This window comes from Coenobita brevimanus, chromosome 47, assembly GCF_032717465.1.
Source record: "Coenobita brevimanus isolate Jiangsu-jjx chromosome 47, ASM3271746v2, whole genome shotgun sequence".
Classification (NCBI taxonomy): domain Eukaryota; kingdom Metazoa; phylum Arthropoda; class Malacostraca; order Decapoda; family Coenobitidae; genus Coenobita; species Coenobita brevimanus.
In genome coordinates, this window is record NC_137000.1 from 25653338 (window position 1) to 25678639 (window position 25302).

General features: G+C 43.5%; 1 protein-coding gene across 4 annotated transcripts in view; it reads left to right on the top strand.

The window, feature by feature from the left end:
* The first annotated feature begins 357 nt into the window (after nucleotides 1–357).
* Nucleotides 358–25302, top strand: part of LOC145399065 (putative ATP-dependent RNA helicase pitchoune) — a 94043-nt gene continuing 69098 nt past the window's right edge. For 3 of the 4 annotated variants that reach the window (XR_013897222.1, XM_080271812.1, XM_080271813.1), the window contains exons 1-2: nucleotides 358–393; nucleotides 23754–24038. Coding sequence is in view for 3 of the 4 variants with exons in the window: in XM_080271812.1 (XP_080127938.1) it covers nucleotides 363–393; nucleotides 23754–24038 (316 nt within the window). In the remaining variant the exon portion in view is untranslated. Of the gene's footprint in view, nucleotides 394–23753; nucleotides 24039–25302 lie in introns of those variants that run through there. The other variant, XM_080271814.1, reaches the window with a different exon arrangement.

Here is a 25302-nt window from a genome sequence, read left to right on the forward strand (position 1 = left end):
GTCTATGGCGGGGGGGGGGGGGAGGAACCAGACAACATTAAAATATTATTTTGAGATCGAGTTAAAACAAAAGTCTGAGCTTCATCCAAACTGGTAACATTTACTGGTAAAGAGCTATCTGTAGCAGAGGCAGGGAAGAATTCATATGCAAATGAGCGTTTGATTTTCCTACAGGTTAACTATAGGGACTGTTCTCGCTCGGCTCTGCAGGACCGTTTCTTCCTTGAATGTTATCAAATTGTTTTAGCTTTTTTTATATAATGTTTTCGTATTATCTGTCTGTCAAGTGTAGATCTGTGACCATTTCAGTTTTTCCGTCCACGAAATGCAGCATGCAGATAAGAGGAACAAGAACAACAACAATGAAGAAGAAGAAGATTCAGAAGGTGCAAGGTGGGTTATTTTACCTCCGTGTGCAGCTAAGAGGACCTCTTCTGTGACCAGGGAGCTCTGTTTCTCTGGTATTCCGTGGGTTTGGCAAAGAGTTGCTTGCAAAGATGGGGTATCCCGGTGTTGGGGGCTCGTCGGACAATGTTGCGAGCTATCTCCAGCTGACGTTTGAGTCAGTTGTGACCCCTGTCAGCTCAGTGTGCCTTTGGCACAACATATAAGAGACGAGCTCCATTTCTTGTGAATTTGTGATGCAGTTGGGTATGATTGTTGCGGTTTTCTGGTTGTAGCCTCTGTCCTCTTGATGTAGCACAGTCGTCCTTTTCTTAGGTGGTCGTCCTTTTCTTCCGGTAGGTGGGTATTTACTTCTTTGTAGAGAGTATAGTTTCAACTCCTACAGCCGCTCCCAATAATTCATGTGTTCGAGACCCCAGATTCTGCTCGTGAATGTCCTCTGTAAGGATTCCAATTTAATGATATGATTGATATCCCTTGTCTTGTACGGAGTCCAGAGTTGGCAGCAGTACTCAAGTTTAGAGAGGACCAAGGTCTTCCAGAGGTTCAACATACAAGCCCTCTTGTTTGAAAGGTCCTGAAGATGCACCCGGTCAGTTTTGTGTGTGTGTGTGTGTGTGTGTGTGTGTGTGTGTGTGTGTTTGTGTGTCTGATTCTGGGCATAGGTTTCACAGCCTGCTCCCAAGGCCCAGTAGTCCTCCTACATACCATACACCTCTACTTGTCACCACTTCGGCGCTAACACCCACCGTCCATATTGAATACATGCTAGGGCTGCCACATACAGGACTGGTGTATTGGTATTAGCAGGGGTATTTTTACAACATGTTGGCAGGTCATCTGGCAGATCAGTAAAGTCTGATTTTACAAAATTCAAATCCTTAAACTGTTCCCTGTCCCAGCGGGGATTTGAACGTGGGTCTGGTAGGACTACAGGGCAACTCTCTACTGATTGAGACACTGCCTCCCCCAGTTTGCTGGCTTTATTACTGATGTAGTTTCTATGTAGGGTGAAAGTTTTGTTTACCACTGCGTCTGTTCTGTTTGGTGACTGCATGATGGGATGATTGACAGGCAACTCTTACATGTATTTCCGTGGTAGTCTGGTAGGTGGGGGCACCCATAATCCACCCACTTAGTGCAGTGGTACTCTGTTTTCAGGGTAGCTCTACATTGAGTGGCAAGCCAAATGATTTCCTGTAAACCGGGAGAGCATTCACAGTGCTGGGTGGTAACCTTATAACCAACCAACACGTGTTCCCTACATGACAACAAGTGGGTTGGCAGAGGGTTAGGGCCCCTCCCTGGAAAACAACTACTGTAACTACAAGTATAAACAAGAACCCTTTAACCAGGACTGACCAAAAGATGACGACTAAGGACTGAACAAAGGACACGGTACGGATAACCACATGGAATGTAAGGGGTGCAAATGATGAGGTGGAAGAAAGAGAGATTGTCCAAGTGCTTGAGTACCCGGTTTCATATGCACGGAGTGACTTTATGCTGGAAGTTACCGTTCCCTTCTCTCTTAAACCTAAATTAACCTAACCATATCGTAGATCAACCTAACCTAAATAAACCTAAATTAAACTAATTTTAATTCACGAAATGACTAATTTCACAATCTGCCTGTAACATACATATATACAGTAATCCCTCTAATATCCGAATGCCCAATATCTGAACATCCCCACTAACCGGACATAATCGTCCCGGGATCCAATATTCCAAAAAAAAAAATTTCCCGCCCGTAATTTGAACTTGCCGAGCGCAGTGCGGGAGAGCATTGTTGTGGCGCGTCATTCCTCCGACGTCCAATAGAGTGCCGCTGCATCCTCCCCACTTTCCGCCTGTCTCTCGCCGCGAGTGCATGCTCGTCATTATGGCTGCCCACGTGATCGCTTTTGTGGTGGTGCCTTACCTGCTGCAGGCACTCCTGCTGCTCTCGGGCCTCCTCTTAGTGTGTGTGATGATGGCCCTGCCACCTGAGAAAAGGAAGAGAGTGGTGTTGACTCTGGAGAAGAAACGGGAGATACTGGAGAAAGTAGATGCGGGGTGGTCTTCTTCCTGCATCCTCTGCGAGTTCAACCTGGCCCGATCTACTTTGTTCGATATTAAGAGATCCCGAGACAAACTCATGGAGTACACGGCTGATTTCTCGTCGAGAAGCAAATGCAACGTGGAGAGGAAGGTGATGTTTACCCCCAAGTTTGCAGAAATCGACCGCTCCACGTTGATTTGGTATCGACAGCAACGTGCTGCTGGTGTGATGGTACGTGGAACGGAGCTGAAGGCTGCTGCTGAGAAGTTCGCCAGGCTTCACGACACCCTAGACTTCAAGGCATCCGAGGATTGGCTCTTTGCGTTCAAGTTACGGCATGGCCTTACCAACCATAAAGCTCATGGCAAAGCTTTGGACGCTAACGAGGATGGAGTTGACGAGTTTTGGCACAAGGTGAAGGGCTTGATCGACAGGAAAGGCCTCACTCTCGGTCAAGTCTACAACGCAGACGAAACTGGTCTATTCTATTGCTCGCTGCCAACGAACACTCTAGCCGAGGAGACGGAGAAGCGTGTACCTGGCCGCAAGCTCTCCAAGGAACGGATATCTGCTTTGTGTTGTGCCAATGCTAATGGCATGCACCGGCTTAAGCCCGTTGTTGTTGGCCGCGCAAAGCAGCCTCGGTTCCTTCGTGGGGTGATGGATGTCCTTCCTGTCATCTGGTACCATTCTTTGAAGGCATGGTTTACAGCCCAGATCTTCAAAGACTGGTTCCACCGCCACTTCGTCAAGGAGGTCATCAATTACCAGACGAAGACACTGGGAATCCCGCGCGACCAGGTAAAGGCCCTCCTTCTCCTCGACAATGCACCTGCCCACCCGTGCGACAAGGACTTGGTTGCTGAGAATGGCCGGATTAGGTACATGTTTCTGCCACCTAATACGACTGCTCTCATCCAACCAATGGACCAAGGAGTGATCGTGGCAACAAAGCGCCTATACCGAAGGAAGTTCCTGGACGAGGTGATGGTTATTCTTGAGGACGAGGACGAGCGCAGGGAGGGACGGGACTTTGGAAAACCTTCTCCGCAACATCAAGTCTGCAATCTACAACTGGGCCAGTGTGTGGTAGGAAGTCCCTGTCAAGACTCTAGAAAATGATTGGTCTCGTCTGCTTCTCGGAACGGATGTGGAGTACAATTTTCTAGGTTTTGACGTGGATGACTTCCATGCACGGCTACGTACGCATGGCGACAATGTTGATGTGGACGATGTGCGTGAGTGGTTGGATGACGACAAGGGCGATCCTGGGTATCAGACCTTGTCTGATATTGAGATCGCATCTTCAGTTGCAGGTGTCAGTACCCAGCTTGAAGATTCCGACGAGGACAGCGACTATGATGCGGACTCCTCTCAGCATGACACAACTCCAGCCATCCCCAAGCTGAGCGCACTCCGGGAACACCTAGAGTTCGTTCTTGACTACCTGGAACACCCAGACTGCGACAGGGAGATGGAGCCCTTGGGACTTGTGGAGGAAGTGCGTGCTTTCAGGCAGCGCATCATCAGTGGTCAGAATCGTCATTCATTGCGTCAATCAACGATTGACAGTTTTTTCAGGCCCGTGACCCCCACTGTGCCCAGCCCTGGCTCCACTCCGTTGCCTCCCCAAGACAGGCCCTCATGCTCCGAGCCACAGCCCAGCACATCAGCCACGGTGGAGTCACCGCTCGACGTGAATTGCGTCTGTCATCAGAGTCATCTGCAGTGGGTACGCCATCACCACGACCCAGCGACGCACCCCTAGATCACCTGCCAGTGATACTCTGGGACTCTGATAGTGAATAGAGGCCAAGAACTCCTCCACTAGACCACACGGGAATTTACAGTGTTGTGCAGTGAAAAAAACAGTGCATTGTGTTAAGGATTTACAGTTGTGAGTGAAAAGACAATTTTTGAACTAAATTTAATGTAAATAGACTTGTTTGTTCTTGCTTTAGAATATGGTTATAAGAGTGGAAAAAGTTAAAGTGCAGAGTGCAACACTTATTAAGTTACAATGGAGCATAAGTTAGACAAGAGTGCGCACTGTGAAGAGAACGGACTTCTGAGTGCGAATGACTAAGTTCAATGCAAGACTTCATGAACAGTGTACTGCAAGTGCTTCAGGAAATCCTTCTTACTGTCAGAGTCCGAGAGGAGGCGGTTAGTCATTGAGATGGCCATGGACTTGCTGTAAGTAGGCAGAATGTTTCATACTGTACTCTACTGTATTTCCCATACTATACATACCTCAGACACCTCATTTCACTATTTTATGTCCCTTAATGGTGTGAATATGCTGTGTCTTAGGTGCTATGCATGTGCAGTAGGAAGGTGTTTTTCTGAGTTAGGCAAGGTTAGGGTCCATAACTACCAGTCCGGAGCCAGGGACTTGTAAGTACCCAGAATGTTGAATATTGTATGAACCTACCTCAAAAACCTCATTTTATGCTTCTTTTGCATTGATTTCAGTCTTTTATATGCCTTATTGGTGTGATTTGGGTCTTAAATAGGTGCTACGCATGTCCCGAGGGAGTTGTATAGGTGTTTTTCTGAGTTAGGGTCCATAAGTACAAGTCCATAAGCTGGGGCCCAATATCCAGACAGGACCACTATCCGGACCTGCCTATGGCTCTGTTGCGTCGGATATTGAAGGGATTACTTATCTTTATTTATATATATCCGTATATCGACCTATAGTCACCTACAGGTCAATAAGACATCCAACTATCTTCCTGGCACATGTATTTCATACAGTGTTGTTGGTAAATGGCATAAAATTTGAGATAACATATGGATACTTTCAAAACAGAAACTAAATGGCCACTCGGCGCATGCGCAGTGAGCTGAACGGTGACTTTCAGCATAAGTCACTCCGAGCATACAACACCGGTATGCAAAAATGGATGTATGTGGGTTAACTGAAACTAAATGGCGAGGTGAGAATGTGAGAGAATGAGAGTATGGATGAGGTATATGCATGGGAATAGGTGAAAATGAGAGGGCAAAAGAAGCAGTGTGTATTGTTGTGAGTAGCAGATGGAAAGAGAATATAAGAGAGTATGGATCAGTTGGCTCAAGGAATGTGTGAGTAAGATTGAAAGTTGGACTACAAATGTGGGCAATTGTGTGCATGTATGCGCCAACACACGATCGTGCAAGCAGAGTGAGAGAAGAGTTCTGGACAGGTGTGGAAGCATGCATGAAAAAGTCTGAAAGGAATGAAAGAGTGTTTTTGATTGGAGATATGAATGGAAAAATAGTGAATGTGAAGGTGGATGGAGTAGTTGTTGAGTGGGGTGTGCCTGCAGAGATGGATGAGAATGGCAGTGCTTTAGTGGATATATGTGCCAGGAGGGGGTTAGCAATAGCCAATACCCTCTTCAGGCACAAAATGATCCATAGGTATAAGTGGAGAGTGATGAGAAGGGTGGGTGATGAATTGAATGAACGGAAGGCAATGATTGATTATGTGTGTGTGGATGACAGGATGAGAAGGTGTGTAATGGATGCAATAGTATTTAGAGTCTGGAGGAGTGGACTTTCTGACCACATGGTGGTGGTCAGAATCAAGGTCCAAATGAAATGGAGAAATAGAAGAAGGGAAGGACAGGAGGAAGTATTTCATACAAGGAGGGTGGAAAGGTAACAAGAGGATGGAAAAAAGGCAGAATGTAAGAGGGAAGTGGAGGAGTGATTGGGTAAATATGGATTGGAGCAGATGGGGGACATGGATGGTGTGTGCAAGATATTCCCAGAAGAAATCCGTGCAGCTTGTGAGGTGGTGTGTGGGGTGAAGAGAAGATGAAAGGGGGTGCAGGGAACAGCATGGTGGGGTGAAGAGGTGAGACAGGCTGTGGCACAAAAGAAGAAAGCATATACGGTAGTGAGTGGATGAGAAATGGGCGTGGAAGAAGTTGAGAGACGGAAGAGAGAGTTATATGTAGAGAGGAAGAGAGAGGTGAAAAGATGAGTAAGAAGAGAGTGGATAAGGAATTTGGAAGGAATTTGAGTGTAAAGTGGATGGAATGTAAGAAAATGTTCTGGAAAGAGGTAAAGATAATTAGACAGGGTGCCAAAGAAGTTAGTTGGTGAGTGAAAGATAAAAATGGTAGATTACTAGTGGAGAAGGGAGAAAAAGTGAGCAGATGGAGAGAACACTTTAAGGAATTGTTGAACATAGAGGATGGAAGTAATGCGAGTATAAGTAGCTGGGGAATGGCTGGGAGAAGGAGAGATGTGAGAAGAGAAGAAGAAAACAGTAGGATGGAAGTTGTGGAAGCAATGAAGAAAATTAAAGTGGGGAAAGTCCCAGGAACTGATGGAGCGTGTGGTGAATGCTGAAGCATTGGGGAGAGATAGTAGTAGAATGGATGTGGAAGATGTGCAGATTGGCCTGGGAGGAAGGTAGAGTCCCAGAGGATTGGAAGTCAGGTATAATTTTTCCCCTGTACAAAGGATAAGGGGAAAAAGAAGTATGTGGTAATCATAGGGGCATTTGTCTTCTTAGTGTAATAGGAAAAATATATGGTAGGATACTTACTGACAGAGTTAGGGAAATAACGGAGGAATTAGTTGGAGAAGAACAGGGAGGTTTTAGGAAGGGAAGAGGTTGTGTAGATCAGATATTCATTCTTACGTCTTTAGTGGAAAAGTTTCTAGGGAACGGAAAGAAGTTGTATGCAGCCTTCATAGATTTGGAGAAAATATATGACAGGGCAGATAGACAAATATTGTGGAAAGTATTAAGAATATATGGAGTAGAAGGGTAGTTGTAGTAGTAGTAGTAGTTGTTTCCTAGGCAGTCTGGCCGAACAGCCCCGAGTCCCTTAGGAAGGCCATGGCCGAGACCGGGCTTTCCCACAGAGCTCTCAAAGAGTGTATGTTGTGTTGTTGGCGTAGGTGATTGTGTGCAATGCAGTCTTCCATAATGTGCTTCATAGTATGGGGTGCTGTGTTGCATCCTGGACAGGCATCAGCGACAGAGTTATCCAGCCTTTTCTGGTAGCTTAAGAGGTCTGGATGGTGCCCACATCTTAGCCTGGCCAGGTGGACCCTGTCCTCACGAGGAAGATAGGATTCAGAAGGGTGGATGTCAGGAGGCTGTGCATGCAGCTGTGTGTTGTCTTTAAGTGACTGAATGGAGCGGCGAGTGATCTGAGTGTGGATATGCTTCTGGAAGCTGGTCTGAGGTGGGGGAGGGGGGAGAGATGACAGTATTTGTATTTACCTATTTGTAGTATACAGGAATTGAGCAATGCTCATGTTGTCCTGTCTCCATATCCACATTTATCAAGTCTACCTTTACACACATGAATGTTTTTCTCATGCACCACCTCTTTGTCTAAGTCGTTCCAAATATTTAAGTATTTACCTAATATACCTAATTGTGATATACACGGAATGTACTATGCTCATGGGTTTCCATCGCTGTTTCTCAATAAGTCAAAATTGGCTTTAAATTCGTTTAAGTTTTTAGACTGGAAAGTCTCTTTGTCCAGGCTATTCCATAAGTCTATACTTCTGTAAGGAAAGCTATATTTCTTGATATCCTTCAAGCAGCTTGACTTTTCCAATTTCATTCCGTGTCCTCTTGTTGCTCTCTTATCCCATACAAACAGATCTTCTTTGTCAATTTTATCTACTCCCACCATGGTCCTGAACACTGCAATCATGTCTCCCCTCTTTCTCCTTTCCTCTAAGGAAGGCAAATCCAGTTTTTCCAGCCTCTCTCTGTATGACAGGTCTGTCAGACTGGGGACCATCTTGGTTGCTGTTCTTTGTATTCTCTCAATCTTGTTTATATCTTTCTTTTTGTGTGGGGACCACACTACCGCTGCATATTCTAACCTGGAGCGGATCATTGCCACTATCAATTTTTTCATCATCTCCTCATCCATATAATGAAATGCTACTCTTATGTTAGTCAAGAGTTTATAAGTCTCTCCAACTATCTTGTTAATGTGCTTTTCTGGTGACAAACTATCTTGGACCAGCACTCCCAAATCTTTCTCTTCTCTCCTTTTTGTGATTAATTCATTACCCAACAAATAATTCAGTGTTGGCCTCCTGGTACTTTTGCCCATTTCCAATATTTTACATTTCTTTACATTAAATTTCATTTCCCATGTCCGGCTCCAATTGTGTATCCTATCCAAATCCTCCTGCAGTATTTTACAGTCCTCCTCAACCTCTACCTTCCTCAAGATCTTTACATCATCAGCAAACAGACTTGCATAACTGTTCACTCCATCTACCATATCATTTACGTAAATCAGGAACATTACTGGCGCCAACACCGAGCCTTGAGGGACTCCACTTGTTACTTCCCTCCATCCAGACATCCTATCCTTTATTACTGTCCTCATTTGTCTGTCTCTCAAAAAGTCTCTCATCCATTCCAGAAGTTTCCCCTTCAGTCCTCCTATATATTCTAGTTTCCACATTAGTCTTTTATGAGGTACCTTGTCAAAGGCCTTCTCTAAGTCTAAGTACACCCAATCCACCCAACCATCTCTCTCCTGTACCACATCAATCGCTCTTGAGTAAAAGCTCAACAAGTTAGAAACACATGACCTTCCACTTCTGAATCCAAACTGACATTCAGCCAAAATATTCATCTCTTCCAGATATTTTATCCATCTGTCTTTCAGGATTCTCTCACACAATTTTGCGACCATGCTGGTTAGAGACACTGGTCTGTAATTCAGGGGTTCTTCCCTGTTTCCTCCCTTGTAAATTGGTACCACATTTGCCCTCTTCCATTCTTGTGGCACTTTTCCCTCTTCCAGTGAGCATACGATTAAACTGTGAATTTTATCCGCCAGTTGTTCTCTGCATTCCTTCAGTACCCAATTAGAAATTCCATCAGGTCCTGGGGCTTTCCTTACATCTTGAGTTTCCAGTAATTTATACACTTCCTGTACATCTAGTTTTATATCTTTTATCACCGGAACATTTCTAATCACTCCCTCCCCTTCCACAAGCTCCTTTTCTTTAGTGAAAACTGACTGGAAACGTTTGTTCATTATTTCTGCTTGCATTGCCGCATCCTTAAAGACCTCTCCTTCTACTTTCAGTTTGGTGATTCCTTCCTTTTGTTTCAGTTTGCCATTAACAAATCTATAAAACAGTTTGGGTTCATCCTTGCATTTGTCTATTATACCTTTTTCAAAATTCCTTTCTTCTTCTCTATGTATTCTTGTGTATTCATTTCTTGTTCTTTTATATTCTTCCTTTGTTCTGTTCTTACCTCTCTTTCTCCAGTTGTTCCACGCCTTATCTCTCTCATTTTTTCCTATCATACACCTTCTATTAAACCACTCCTTTTTCCTGTTTACTTTCCCTCTTACTCTTGGTACAAATTTTTCCACTTCCAAATTATAGAGGTCTAGAAAGATATCCCCCTTCTTTTGTATCTCTCTTGTTTCTCTGAATTTTCTCCAATCCGCATTTTCAAAAAAGTTTCTCAATCCTGTAAAATTTGCTTTCCCAAAGTTGTATCTTCCCTGTCTATGAAGCTTGTCTCTTGTCTCAACGTTCCCTATTAATATCTGGAACTCAATGACCACATGATCACTTTTTCCTAAAGGACAGAGATATTTCAATGATTCTATTACATCGGGTTCTTTGGTGAACAGTAAATCTAACCTTGCTGGTGTGTCCTCACCTCGAAACCGTGTCTCTTCTTTGACCCATTGCGTCACCACATTATTCATTATTATATTTAATAACATAGTGCCCCATGAATCCTCGCCGCCTCCCAAGTACCATTCCTCCCAGTTCACCTCTTTACAGTTAAAGTCACCCACTAAAATTATATTATTGCTTTTCTCAATTATTTTTTGCAAGTAGCTAGCCATATCTGACAACATCTTATGGTATTCGTCATCCTTCCATGCTCTCGTGTTTGGGGGAACGTACACTACCGCCATATCTCTCTTAACATTCTCTCCAGTTTCTAATTTCATATATATCTCTCAGCCCTGCCTTCTCCCATTTCCACAGTATCTACATTTATGTTGTTCTTCACTGCTATCATCACTCCTCCTCCCTTTTTTTCTTTCCTGTCTTTTCTCCACAGTTTGTATTTACCATCTCCCAAATGAACATCAATATCTTCTCTTAATTTGGTCTCTACAAAGCACATGACATCAGGTTCATGTTCTCTCAAGAAATCGGTAATTTCGATCCTTGTCAATATGAAACCATCAACATTAGTATATATCACCTTCAAATTATTTTTGACGTTTTTAATACTCTCTTCTCTCCTACTCTCTATCCGTACCACATCCTCAACTTTTGATCTTTCACAGCCATCCCCCTTAGTTTCCTTCACTTCTATTTCCTTAAATACCACTTCCTTACTTTCATATCCAATACTCTCCAAAAAAAAGTATTACATTCTTCCTCTGTCCTCTTATCATTTTTTCCCTTTACTTCTTCCTTTAATGATTTTAAAACTTCTCTTTCTTCTTCATTCAGATCTTTTCTTATTATAATATTTTCCATCCCCGCCTCTTTGCTTAATTTCCAAGTCACTTTAAGTATCTCATTTATTACACTTTCTGATGTAAACTTGACTCTCACTGGTCTTGTTTCCCCTTTCTTATAAGGCCCTATCCTCCTTACTTCCTCAATTTCTTTTACCCACTTGTCTCCTTCGGGGTCAATCTTGCCTAATATTCCTCTCACCAGGTTCATGTCTCTCTCGAGTCTTACGAACCTAACCTTTTCTTCCTCTTCCCTGTTTCCAAATATTACTACACATCTGTTCCTTTCTGCAGTTTCTCTCACTTTTTCTCTTTTTTCTTCAGTATTTTCACTACATTTTCTTCCATTTTTTTCTTGTTCATTTCCCTTTCTTCTTGGATGATCTCTCTTAAGCTGACCACTTCTTTCTGTTCTTCTTCTACGTGTGCCCACTTTGCCTTATGCTCCTCTAATACATTACTCACCTTCTCCGTTTTATTAGTACTCTCTTCTAGTTTCCTCCTCAATTCAACATTTTCCCGCTTCAAATTTCTAATCTCTTCATTCACTGTTTCACTGGATTGGATCAGACTCTGTATGGTAGTATCCGTATTTTCAGACACATCCTTTATCACTAGATTCTCTACTTTTCAAGTTCACTAATCCTCATAATTAATGTTTTAACCAGGTCCATGACATTGGTATTTGTATCAAATCGTGTGCTGGGTGTTGTTTTGATGTTCCTTGGTGTGGGTGGATGTACTGCCGTGTACTGTAGTGGATGTTGTGGGTTTGTGGAGGCTGCAGCAAGAAACTGGGTGCCTCTCATGTCTAGGTGATCCTTGACCTTGAGGACTTTGGTTTCTTGATGTAGGTGGTCTGTGGGTGTAGTAGCTGTGCAGCCTGTGATTATTTTTAGGGCCTTGTTCTGTATGGTCTGTAGAGTGTTGTAGTGTGTTTTGCTCAGGTTAGAAGCCCAGGCAGGGCTTGCATAATTCATCACTGAACGTATGTATTGTTTGTGTACTGTGGTGGTGTTTTTTTTGTTGTGGCCGAATGTTGTATGGGCAAGTGACCTCAAAGCATTGAGTCTTGGTGTTATTTTATTTTCAATGTTTGTGATGTGTTGTTTGAATGACATTGATGTATTGCATGTTACACCAAGGATTTTGGGTGTGTGTGTGTGGTAGTGGAGTGTTGTTTATGGTGAGGTGTGGGATGTGACTGTGTTCTGCTGTCCAGTTTGTGAGAAGAGTAACTGTAGATTTGGCTGGGGCTATTTTGAGCCTGTTTGTGGTGAACCATTCGTGTAGTGTGTTGAGGTAAGGTTGAATGATGTGTGCAGCTGTGTACCTGGGAGAAGGGTAGTTGTTGAATGCCATGATGAGTATGTACTAGGGTGCTAAAGCTGCAGTGCTTTTGGATAGTGAACTGAGTGAATTTTTCTGTTTGAAGGTTGGATTGAAACAGGGATGTGTCATGTCTGCATGGTTGTTCAAGCTGTATATGGATGGGGTTATAAAGGAGATACTAGGTAGAGGAGTGGGTGTTGGAGCAGCCCTAGTGAGAGAGGGTAGTGTTTGGAAACTCCCTGTAGTGTTGTTTGCAGATGATACTGTTTTGGTAAGTCAAGAGAAAGGGGAGCTGCAAGGCTTGGTGGATGAGTTTGGGAGAGTGTGTAAGAAACGGAATCTAAACGTGACTGTAGGGAAGAGTGAAGTTATGGTCTTTGAGAAAAATGAAGTCAGTGAATGTACTGTGAGGTTGAATGAGAAGGAAATGGAGAATGTGAGTGTGTGAAAGTACTTGGGTAGTGTGATGAGTAAGGATGGAAGTTTGGAGGATGAAGTGATTGAATTGGTACAACAAGGGAGAAAGGTTGTTGGTTCCTTGAAAACAGTGATAAGAAACAGGGAGGTGAGCATTAAGTGAAAAAGTTACTACATGACACTATAGTGATACTAACTCTAACATATGGAAGTAAAACTTGGACCTTGTTGGAGGGACATAAGTCAAGAGTGAGAGCAGTGGAAATGAGTTATTTGAGAGGAGCATGTGGAGTCACATGGGGAGACAGACTGACAAATGAGAAAGTGAAGGAGCATTGTGGTGTGAATGTCGATATGATAGGAAGCATTAGGAGAAACACATTGAGGTGGTTTGGCCATGTGGAGAGGATGGAGAGAGAGAGACTGGGGAGGAGCGTGTATGTGGGTGAGGTGGAGGGGGGGAGAGGGAGGGGGAGGCCAAGGATGAGATGGTAGGATGAGGTGGAGAGATATGTGAGAGAGGTGGGTGTGGGCTGGAGGGAGGGCAGTGAAATGGTGGGGGACTGGGCGACATGGAGGCAATTTGTTTGTGGTCACCCTTTACGAGATTAAGGCATCTGGCAATAGGTAGATAGACAGAAATTCTCTGTATGTCATATAGAAAAGAAAAAAATGAAAGTTAGGTCTGTGGTTCAGGGTACAGTAATTGGTTCTGAAACCCAGCCATTCAGTTTGGCATTTAAAATCCATAGCCATACCAGTTTAGCCAGTCTGTAATATTGTTACAGGTTTGTATTTAAGACATGTAAAGGGACAGCAGGATGTGATGGTTAGGACTGCTGGATGCCAGTATGGATCACAGAAAATGCGGTTTTATTCCATACACTAGTATGTTTTTCTATCTATATATTGCGAGATGCCTCAATCCCGTTTGGGGTGGCCACAAACAAATCGCCTCCAAGTCGCCGTGTCCCCCGCCATTTCACTGCCCTGCTCCCAACTCACACCCCCCTTTCTCATATACCTCTCCACCCCATCCCTCCATCTCATCCTCGGCCTCCCCCTCCCTCTTCCCCCCTCCACCTCACTCACATACACTCTCTTCGTCAGTCTTTCACCCTCCATCCTCTCCACATGGCCAAATCACCTCAGTGTGTTCCTCATAACACTTCCTATCACATCCACATCCACACCACAACGCTCCTTTATATCCTCATTCGTCAGCCTGTCTCTCCATGTGACTCCACAGGCTCCTCTTAAATAACTCATTTCCACTGCTCTCACTCTTGACTTGTGTCCTTCCAACAATGTCCAAGCTTCACTTCCATACGTTAGAGTTGGTATCACAATACTGTCATGTAGTAACTTTTTCACTTCCATGCTCACTTCCCTGTTTCTTATCACTGCTTTCAAAGAACCAGCAACCTTTCTTCCCTGCTGTACCCTTTCAAGCACTTCACCCTCCAAACCTCCATCCTTACTCATCGCACTACCCAAGTACTTAAACGTACTCACATTTTCCAATTCCTCACCATCCAACCTCGCTGTACATTCACTGACATCACCTCTCTCAAAGACAATCACTTTACTCTTCCCTACATTCACCTTTAGATTCCGTTTCTTACACACTCTCCCAAACTCATCCACCAAGCCTTGCAGCTCCCTTTTGTCTTCACTCAACAACACAGTATCATCTGCAAACAACAGTACAGGGAGTTTCCAAACACTATCCTCTCTCACCAGGGCCACTCCAACATCCACTACCCTACCTTGTACCTCTTTTATTACCCCATCCATGTACAGATTGAACGACCATGGAGACATGACACATCCCTATTTCAACCCAACTTTCAAAGAGAAAAATTCACTTAGTTCAAGATCCACACACACTGCAGCCTTCGCACCATCGTACATACTTTTCACAGCATTCAACAACTTCCCATCTACTCCATGTATTCTTAATACTTTCCACAATCCTTGTCTATTCACCCTGTCATATGCTTTCTCCAAATCCATGAAAGCCACATACAACTTCTTTCCCTTCTCTAGAAACTTTTCCACTAAAGATCTAAGAATGAATATCTGATCTACACAACCTTTTCCCTTCCTAAAGCCTCCCTGTTCTTCTCCAACTAATTTCTCTGTTCTTTCTCTAACTCTGTCAATAAGTATCCTACCATACACATTTCCTATTATACTAAGAAGACAAATGCCCCTATGATTACCACACACTTTCTTTTTCCCCTTTTCCTTTGTCTCTATCTATCTATTGCCAGACGCCTCAATCCCGTTTGGGGTGGCCACAAACAAATCGCCTCCAAGTCGCCCTGTCCCCCGCCATTTCACTACCCTGCTCCCAACTCACACCCCCCTCTCTCATATACCTCTCCACCCCATCCCTCCATCTCATCCTCGGTCTCCCCCTCCCTCTTCCACCCTCCACCTCACTCACATACACTCTCTTCGTCAGTCTTTCACCCTCCATCCTCTCCACATGGCCAAACCACCTCCTTTGTACAGGGGAATAATTATACCTGACTTCCAATCCTCCAGGACTCTACCTTCCTCCAAGGCCAATCTGCACATCTTCCACATGCATTCTACTACTATCTCTCCCCCATTCTTCAGCATTTCACCACACACTCCATCAATTCCTGGGGCTTTCCTCGATGTAACTTTCTTCATTGCGTCCACAACTTCTATCCTACTGATTTCTTCCTGTCTTCTCACCTCCCTCCTTCTCCCAGCCATTCCCCAGCCACTTATACTTGCATTACTTCCATCCTGTATGTTCAACAATTCCTTAAAGTGTTCACTCCATCTGCTCACTTTTTCTCCCTTCTCCACTAGTAATCTATCATTTTTATCTTTCACTCCCCTGCTAACTTCACTTCCACCCTGTCTTACTCCTTTCACCTCTTTCCAGAACATTTTCTTACAGTCCCTCCACTTTACACTCAAATTCTTTCCAAATTCTTCATCCACTCTCTTCTTACTCTCTCTTACTAATCTTTTCACCTCTCTCTTTCTTTCTACATATAACTCTCTCTTCCACCTCTCAACTTCTTCCACGCCCCTATTTCTCATCCATTCATTGTATGCTTTCTTCTTTTGTGCCACATCCTGTTTCACCTCTTCAGTCCACGACGCTGTTCCTTGCACCCCTCTCCGTCTTCTCTTCCTTCCACACACCATATCACATGCTACACATATTTCTTCTGTAAATATCGTACACACACCTTCCACGTCTCCCATCTGCTCCAATTCATATTTGCCCAATCGTTCCTCCACTTCTCTCTTATACTCTGCGTTCTTCTCATCCTCTTGTAACCTTTCCACTCTCCTTGCAACTACTCCTTCCTCTCGTCTTTCCCTTCTTCTATTCCTCCGTCTTACTTGAATTCTGATTCTGGCCACCACCAAGTAGTGGTCCGAAAGTCCACTCCCCCGACCTCTATAAGCTCTTGCATCCATTACACATCTTCACATCCTTTCATCCACACACACATAATCAATCATTGCCTTCCTTTCATTCTGTTCATCACTCACCATATATACCTGTGGATCATTTTATTCCTGAAGAGGGTATTGGCTATCACCAACCCCCACCCAGCACAAATGTCCACTAACGCACTCCCATTCTCATCTGTCTCAGCAGGCACATCCCACTCACCAACTATTCCATCCACCGTCACATTCCCAATTTTACCATTCATATCACCGATCAAAAACACTCTCTCATTCCTTCCAGACATTTCCATGCACAGTTCTACATTTGTCCAGAACTCTTCTCTCACTCTTCTAGCACGATCTTACGTTGGCACATACACACAATCGCCCACATTTGTATTCCAACCTTCAACTTTACTCACACAATCCTTGACCCAACTGATCCACACTGTCTTGTGCTCCTCTTCCATCTTTTACTCACAACTATACATACTCTTTCCTTTGCCCTCTCATTCTCACCTACTCCTGCCCATATACCCTATCCATACTCCCATTCTCTCACACTTTCTCCTCTCCATTTTGTTTCAGTTATTCCACATACATCCGCTTTCGCACCCTCAAGCACATAGACAATCTCTCTCTCTTTCAGCTCATCATAGTATGTTTTTATTTTTATTTATTTATTTACAAAGATCAAATTAGGGAAAAACAGAAAGGACCCCATAGACGATCAGTCATGACTACATAGCCACAGCCATCGTATATGGGTGGCTGAAGGTTTGTGCAAATGACTGGAGTGTATCCAACATGGTTTGATATTTTCTCGTCAATCATGACGCATATACAATCATGTCTAACAGTGTATGGGAATAATTGCACATTCATGGTATTGTAAAAGGGTTTCATGTGTGAATTTTGACCTTTTCTTATTCTAGTTCTTCATCCACACTCGTCTTTTCTTTCTTCTTGATCTCTATGGTCTCTAGAGCATGAACATTCAAAAAATGGGGTGACCAAGGGGTAGCCAAGTCTAGGTATGAGGTGACCTAAGAAAAACTCCTTTAGGGAAGTTGGGGATATTCCCTAGGAAATTTGGGGTTACCACTCATATTCCATAAGTGGGCTCAGCTATCCCTCTGAGTAAACCACTGCTCTGGAGCCAGTATTATTGCAGTACATATGGCTGCAGTACACATTTTTATAAGGTTTGCCACACATGATAACTGAAAACTGAAGTCTTATTATTAGTGTATGAGCAAAACTAATGATTGCACAGTCACCATGAGTATGCAGTTATGATTGACCTGTAGGGGGCCCTTCAGAGAGCTCCTCTGCACGTACAGGCAGACCCCTAGTTATGATACCTAAGCATAGCGATGGGGGTAAAAATACCAGTCTACCCTGCCGAACATTGGCCAAACCCTGGTATAACGGTGGGTTTGGTTATAATTTAAACCAATTTTGATGATATTTTGGACTTACATTTTGTGTTTAGCCTAGGTTGATTTATAAACTGTTTTTAGACGTAGATTAATGTATTTTAGTCATTGGTGGGGTGAACATTGTCATTTTGGAGTACAGTTTACTAAGTTGAATTTTTTCCAAACTTATTTTTGATGATTTTCAGATTTATTTTTGGGTTTATGTGAGTTATAAACTGCTTTTAGGCTTTGTTTTGCATGTTTTAAAGCTCTTTGAGGGTTTAGGTTAGCTAGAATTTTGTTTTTAGACTCATTTGGGTGGGTTTAGGACTTGGTTGGGGGGGAAACCCAAGGCACAAAAACGCTTCCCTATATGTAACGTGTTAAATCTACCCCGAGATTCAATACCCTGCCTAGCGATGGGTTTTTACTTAACCAATTGCATCGTTAAACTGGGGTATGCCTGTAATCTCCAACTACAGTGTTCAGTATTTTTTTTTTTTTTAATTATATGCTGATTATTATGGTGAGAGATTTTTAAAGTTGCAGGCATGTGTAATTTTTAAGGTGTTATACAACCTCATTAGTTTTACAGCAAACCACGTTAAATGGCTGTCTGCTGTATTTGGCTTTCAGTTTGATTCAGCTCCAAGGTCAATCCATCACCAACTGTTTTGTCCCTACTAAAGTAACCTAACATAGCAGTTTACCTTACCTAACTTAATTCAACCTATCTACCCATCATGACTTTGGGACAAATGGGTTCCAGATCCAAATAAACCTATTGCCCTCAGGAAAGCACCAGTGCTGGTTTCAATAAGAAAAACCTTGGTAATATTCAAGGAGACATAGGACCACCTTATTTTGTGGTTTTCCTTTGTTTTTCGTTACCAAAACCTTTGACAGAATTCTTTGAATATATTCTGAGTACATTTTCAAATTTCAGGATATATTTTTTTACTTTTAAAAGTGATTAAAAGCACTCAAAAAGCAGTGTTTGTTTAGAGTCCCCACTGGCATTGATGACACACAGATGTCATCTTCTGGCGCACTGGACAGATGGTCACCGTCTTAGAATGCCATTTTTGGCACGAAATTACTCTTATTAGTGCTGGCTTATCTAAGGCTAACCTAAATTTTTGTAACCTAATTTATCCTAACTTAACCAAGCCTATCCCTAGTATCGTTATATTTTCCTTGTTTATTGATGCATTTCTGTACAATTGTACAAAGTGTATCTATCTGTCTATCTATAGCCCGACGCCCTAATCCCGCAAAGGGTGGCCGCAGACAAAACGCCTCCAAGTCGCTCTGTCACCCACCATTTGACTACCCTCCCCCCAACGCACCCCCCCCTCCCTCATATACCTCTCAACTCCATCCCTCCACCTCATCCTCGGTCTACCTCTCCCTCTCCCTCCCCCCACCTCACCCACATACACCCTCTTAGTCAGTCTTTCATTCTCCATTCTCTCCACATGTCCAAACCACCTCAGTGTATTTCTCCTAATCTTCTCAACCACATACACATCCACCCCACAGCGTTCCTTCACTTCTTCATTTGTCAACCTGTCCCTCCACGTCACTCCACATGCTCCTCTCAAGTAACTCATTTCCACTGCTTTCACTCTTGACTTGTTCCCCTCTTGTAAGGTCCATGCCTCGCTTCCATACGTCAGGGTAGGGATCACAGTACTATCATGCAGTGACTTCTTAACTTCCATACTCACCTCCCTATTTCTCATCACTGCTCTCAGTGTACCAACAACCTTCCTTCCCTGCTGTACCCTTTCACCCACTTCATCCCCCAAAGTTCCATCCTTACTCATCACACTACCCAAGTACTTGAATGCACTCACATTCTCCATATCCTCACCATCCAACCTCACTGCACACTCTGTGACTTCATTCCTCTCAAACACCATAACTTTACTTTTGTTTACATTAACTTTCAGATTCCTCCTCCTACACACTGTCCCAAATTCATTCACCAAACCTTGCAACTCCCATTCATCTTCACTCAACAACACTGTGTCATCAGCAAACAGCAACACCGGAAGCTTCCAAATCTCACCCTCATTCATTAGAGCCACCCCCACATCTACTGCCCTGCCCTGCACCTCCTTTACAACCCCATCCATGTATATATTAAACAGCCATGGAGACATCACACAACCCTGTTTCAGTCCCACATTGAGATCAAAGAACTCACTCAGCTCACCATCCATTTGCACCGTAGCCCTAGCTCCCTCGTACATACTCTTCACAGCACTCAACAATTTCCCCTCCACTCCATATATTCTTAGTACCTTCCACATACCTTGCCTATCTATTCTGTCATAAGCTTTCTCCAAGTCCATGAAAGCAGCATACACTTTCCTTCCCTTCTCAAGATACTTCTCCACTAAACATCTTAGAACAGATATCTGATCTACACACCCTTTTCCCTTCCTAAATCCCCCTTGTTCTTCTCCAACTAGCTCCTCTGTCATATGCCTAACCCTATCAATGAGTATTCTACCATATATTTTACCAGTCACACTAAGTAGGCAAATACCCCTATGGTTACCACATACTTCTCTCTCTCCTTTTCCTTTGTATAAAGGAACAATTATACCTGATTTCCAGTCCTCTGGAACCCTTCCCTCTTCCCAAGCCAATCTACACAACTTCCATATCCACTCCACAGCAATCTCACCCCCATACCTAAGCATTTCACCACACACTCTATCAATTCCTGGGGCCTTTCCCAACTTAATATTCTTCATTGCTTCCACTACTTCCGCCCTACTGATCTCTTCCTCCCTCCTCTCATCTCTTCTTCTCCCAGCCATTCCCCAACCACTTATACTCGCGCTGTTCTCACTCTCCACATTCAACAAATCCTCAAAGTGCTCCTTCCATCTCCTCAGTTTCTCTCTCTTCTCCACCAACAATCTATTATTCCTATCTTTCACTCCCCTACTATTTCCCCTTTCACACTGCCTTACTTTCTATACCTCCTTCCAAAACAATTTCTTACTCTCCCTCCATTTCACACTCAGATTCCTCCCAAACTCTTCATCCACTTTCTTTTTACTCTCCTTCACCAGTCTCTTAACCTCCCTTCTCCTGCTCACATATACCTCTCTCTTCTCTCTCTCTTCTCCCTTACCTCTATTCGCTAACCATTCACTATATGCCTTCTTCTTTTGTTCCACAGCTCGTTTCACCTCATCATTCCACTATGCTGTCCCTTGCACACCCTTGCATCTCCTCCTCACTCCACAAACCGCCTCACACGTTGCGCCTATCTCTTCCGTGAATATCTTACATACGTCTTCCACCTCTTCCATCTGCTCTAGCTCATACCTTCCCAGTCTTTCTTCCACTATGCTCTTATACTCTGTCATTTTCTCACTATCTTGCAATTTCTCCACTCTTCTCACAGGAGCTGCTTCCCCCTGTCTTCCCCTTCGTCTCCTCAACCACTTTCTTTGCAGCTCTACCTTGGCCATCACTAAGTGATGGTCCGAGACTCCATTCTCCCACCCTCTCCACACTCTTGCATCCAACACTTGTCTTCTCATTCGCTCATCCACACACACGTAGTCTATCATTGCCTTTCGTTCAACAAGTTCACCATCCATCCTCCTCATTACTCTCCATGTATACCGGTGGATCATCTTATACCGAAAGTAGGTGTTGGCTATTGCCAACCCCTTACAAGCACAGATGTCCACCAAAGCACTTCCATTCCCATCTATATCAACTGGCACACCCCACTGACCAACCACTCCATCCACTCGTACATTCCCAACTTTGCCATTCATGTCTCCAATCAACAGCACTCTCTCGCTTCTCTCAAACTTGTCCATACACGCTTCTACACTCACCCAAAACTCATCTTTCACTCTTGCCACTCGATCCTCTGTCGGGGCATACACACATACAATCGCCCACGCTTGTATACCTACTTTCATCCTCACCCATACAATCCTTGCACCCACTGTTCCATACTCTCTTATAGTCTCCTTCCACTTCTTGCTTATCATCAGACATACTCCCTCTCTTGCCCTCTCATTTTCATTGACTCCCGCACATATACCTAAACCATATTCCCACTCTCTCACCCTTTCACCTTTTTCCATTTAGTTTCAGTCAATCCACATATATCCACTTTTGCATCCTCAAGCACCTGAACAATCTCTCCCTCTTTCACTTCATCATTCACTCCTCTCACATTCCACGTTCCCACCCTAAGAATGTCCTTCGTCCGTTCCTTAGTCGTCAACGTATGGTCCGTCCGGGTCTGAGGCGCTTTGTTCGCTTTTTTAGTTAGTTCTTTTTACGGGGTGGGGCACTAACCCACCACCAACCCTTTTAGTCGCCTCGTACGACAAGCAGGGATACTGGGGGAGTATTCTTGAAACCCGCCTACCCCCAGGGGGGGTCAAATCTAAGGTAGGTAAAAATTTTTGTTAATGTTAAAATGTGGTCTTATGTCACCATGAAGATTATGCATTTCCCTTATTATCATGTATGTTATTTCTGCATAATAAAGGTGCCATCAGTTATTTATATAATTATGAAAGCTAATCACTGTCATAAAATTTTTGTAATTAGTTAATGGGAGCTCTCATACAGCTTGTCCTGAACTGGCAAATTCATTTTTTATGAGTTTTCTGTCATAAATCCAGTTACTAGTAAATAAGGAATGGGAGGGTTCTCCAGCTTCTTGATCTGTTTTCATATCTCTGTTAAAATAGCCTAACCTGGTCTAACCTTACCTGGCCAATCAGAACCTAATTTAACCTGTCCTAACCTAACCTAACCTAACCAAACTTCTGAGGTCTGTTCAGAAAGTAGCTATTTGACCATAGGCTTTAAAAAAATAAACAGCTAACCTGTTGAGGTAGGACACTATTCCCCCATAATGTTGACCCCTTCTGACTTGACACATGTAGCCCAGCATTCTTTCCACTGCCAGAAACATTTTTCAAAGTCATCTATCTTTATCACCTGCAGGTGCTTCGTTGCATTCATAATAATCTGTTCTTTTGTCTCAAATTGGGAACCCTTCAGTGGCGTTTTGAGCTTGGGGGAATAACCAAAAGTCGCACGGGGCCATGTCTGGTGAGTAGGGAGCCTGCTTTCTCTGCGAGATGTTGTGCTTGACCAAAAATTCATGAATCAGTAGAGAAGAATGGGCAGGGGCATTGTCATGATGCAGCTATCAACTTGCTGCTTTCCAAAGGTCTGGTCTCTTCCACTGAACTGTGTCACGAAGACGACGGATAACGTCGAGGTAGTAATGTTTATCGGCAGTCTGACCATCTGGTGCGTATTCATGATGCACAACGCTTTGGTAGTTAAAAAAAAAAAAAAAAAAAAATATCACCATAAGAGTGCATTTCACCTTGCTGTGGACCTGGCATGCTTTTTTTGGCTGAGGCGACCTTGCATGCTTCCACTGGGACGACTGTGCTTTGGTTTCTGGGTTGTACCCACACGCCTTAGTCTCATCTCCAGCGATAACAGTCTTCAGAAAGTCTGGATCATGATTAGCACACTCCAACATGTCTTGAGCAACGTTCATCCGAGAGAAGAGATCATGACGAATGCAACAAAGCACCTGCAGAAGATACTGAAAACCGACTTTAAAAAATGTTTCAGGCAGTGGAAAGAACACTGGGCTGCATGTGTCAGGTTAGAAGGGGCCTACTTCGAGGGAGATTAGTGTCCTAGCTCAGTGGGTTATCTATTTATTTGTTTTAGAGTCTAAGGCCGGATACTTTCTAAATAGACCTCACACTTTTTAACCTAATTTTAGTTAAGGTATGACAGTGAACAGAGCTCTGAACTTGAGAGACCAATCCTTATTTTATCAGGAACAAAACAAAGCACCTGGATTGGAAAAATCACAGAGAAGACCTCCCTGAGCACAGTTAAACGTGTCAAAAAGCATTTTACATGATTATGAGCCATAACCTGACATTACATGATCACAAAGGGCATGGTCAGAATTGTCTTTAAAAACACAGATGTGCTTCAAACACATTAGGCTGTTTACCAGATAGTTTGTGTGTGTGCATGCATGCTGAGCTGATTGTGTTCATAGCTACAGTACAGGTAGTTTCAAAATAAAAATAGCACTGTACAAACAGTGTTTGCTGTACAACATAAAGTGTTTTACTATTTTGTTTTCAGAGTTTGTGTACACAGTTGTGTTTGCAGAAATGGCAGAGACAAGGATACTTACCAGGCACAGTTTGGAATGGGTCCAGAAGAAGGGCCTTTGTTCATCAAAGACAGTATTAGCTTTGAAAGGTTTAAGAATTGAGCATCTGACCACCATCCAACTATTAGCATTGCCCAAGCTTTTATCAAAGTCTGATTGTTTTCTCCATGGACGGACTGGATCTGGGAAAACATTAGCCTTTTTGATACCAGTTGTTGAAAGGCTGAATGCTATGCAATTCAAAGAATCACATGGTAAGTGAAGTTTATTGTTTTGCTGTTGAATAACTGAAAGAAAATGGAGAGGAGGAAGTGTGAGAGAATGGGAGTATGGATGGGGTATATGTGCAGGAGTAGGTGAGAATGAGAGGGCAAAGGAAAGAGTATGTATAGTTGTGAGTAAAAGATGGAAGAAGAGCATAAGACAGTATTGATCAGTTGGGTCAAGGATTGTGTGGGTAAAGTTGAAAGTTGGAATACAAATGTGGGCGATTGTGTGTGTGTGTGTATGCCCCAGTGCAAGATCGTTCTAGCAGAGTGAGAGAAGAGTTCTGGACAAATGTGGAAGTGTGCATGGAAAAGTTTGGAAGGAATGAGAGAGTGTTTTTGATCGGTGATATGAATGGTAAAGTAGGGAATGTGAAGGTGGATGGAATAGTTGGTGAGTGGGGTGTGCCTGCTGACACAGATGAGAATGGCAGTGTGTTAGTGGACATTTGTGCTGGGAGGGGGTTGGTGATAGCCAATACCCTCTTCAGGCATAAAATGATCCACAGGTATACATGGCGAGTGATGAGAAGGGTGGGTGGTGAGCTGAATGAAAGGAAGGCAATGATTGATTATGTGTGTGTGGATGAAAGGATGCGAAGATGTGTAATGGATGCAAGAGCTTATAGAGGTTGGGGGAGTGGACTTTCTGACCACTACTTGGTGGTGGCCAGAATTAGGATCCAAGTAAGATGGAGGAATAGAAGAAGAGAAAGACGAGAGGAAGGAGTAGTTGCAAGGAGAATGGAAAGGTTACAAGAGGATGAGAAAAAGGCAGAGTATAAGAGAGAAGTGGAGGAATGATTGGGCAAATATGAACTGGAGCGGATGGGGGATGTGGAAGGAGTGTGCAGGATATTTACAAAAGAAATATGTGCAGCATGTGATGTGGTGTGTGGGAGGAAGAGAAGACGGAGGGGGGTGCAAGGAGCAGCGTGGTGGACTGAAGAGGTGAGACAGGCTGTGGCACAAAAGAAGAAAGCATACAATGAATGGATGAGAAATAGGGGCGTGGAAGAAGTTGAGAGGCGGAAGAGAGAGTTATATGCAGAAAGAAAGAGAGAGGTGAAAAGATTAGTAAGAGAGAGTAAGAAGAGAGTGGATGAAGAATTTGGAAGGAATTTGAGTGTAAAGTGGAGGGACTGTAAGAAAATGTTCTGGAAAGAGGCGAAGAGAGTAAGACAGGGTGGAAGTGAGGTTAGCAGGGGAGTGAAAGATAAAAATGGTAGATTACTAGTGGAGAAGGGATTGT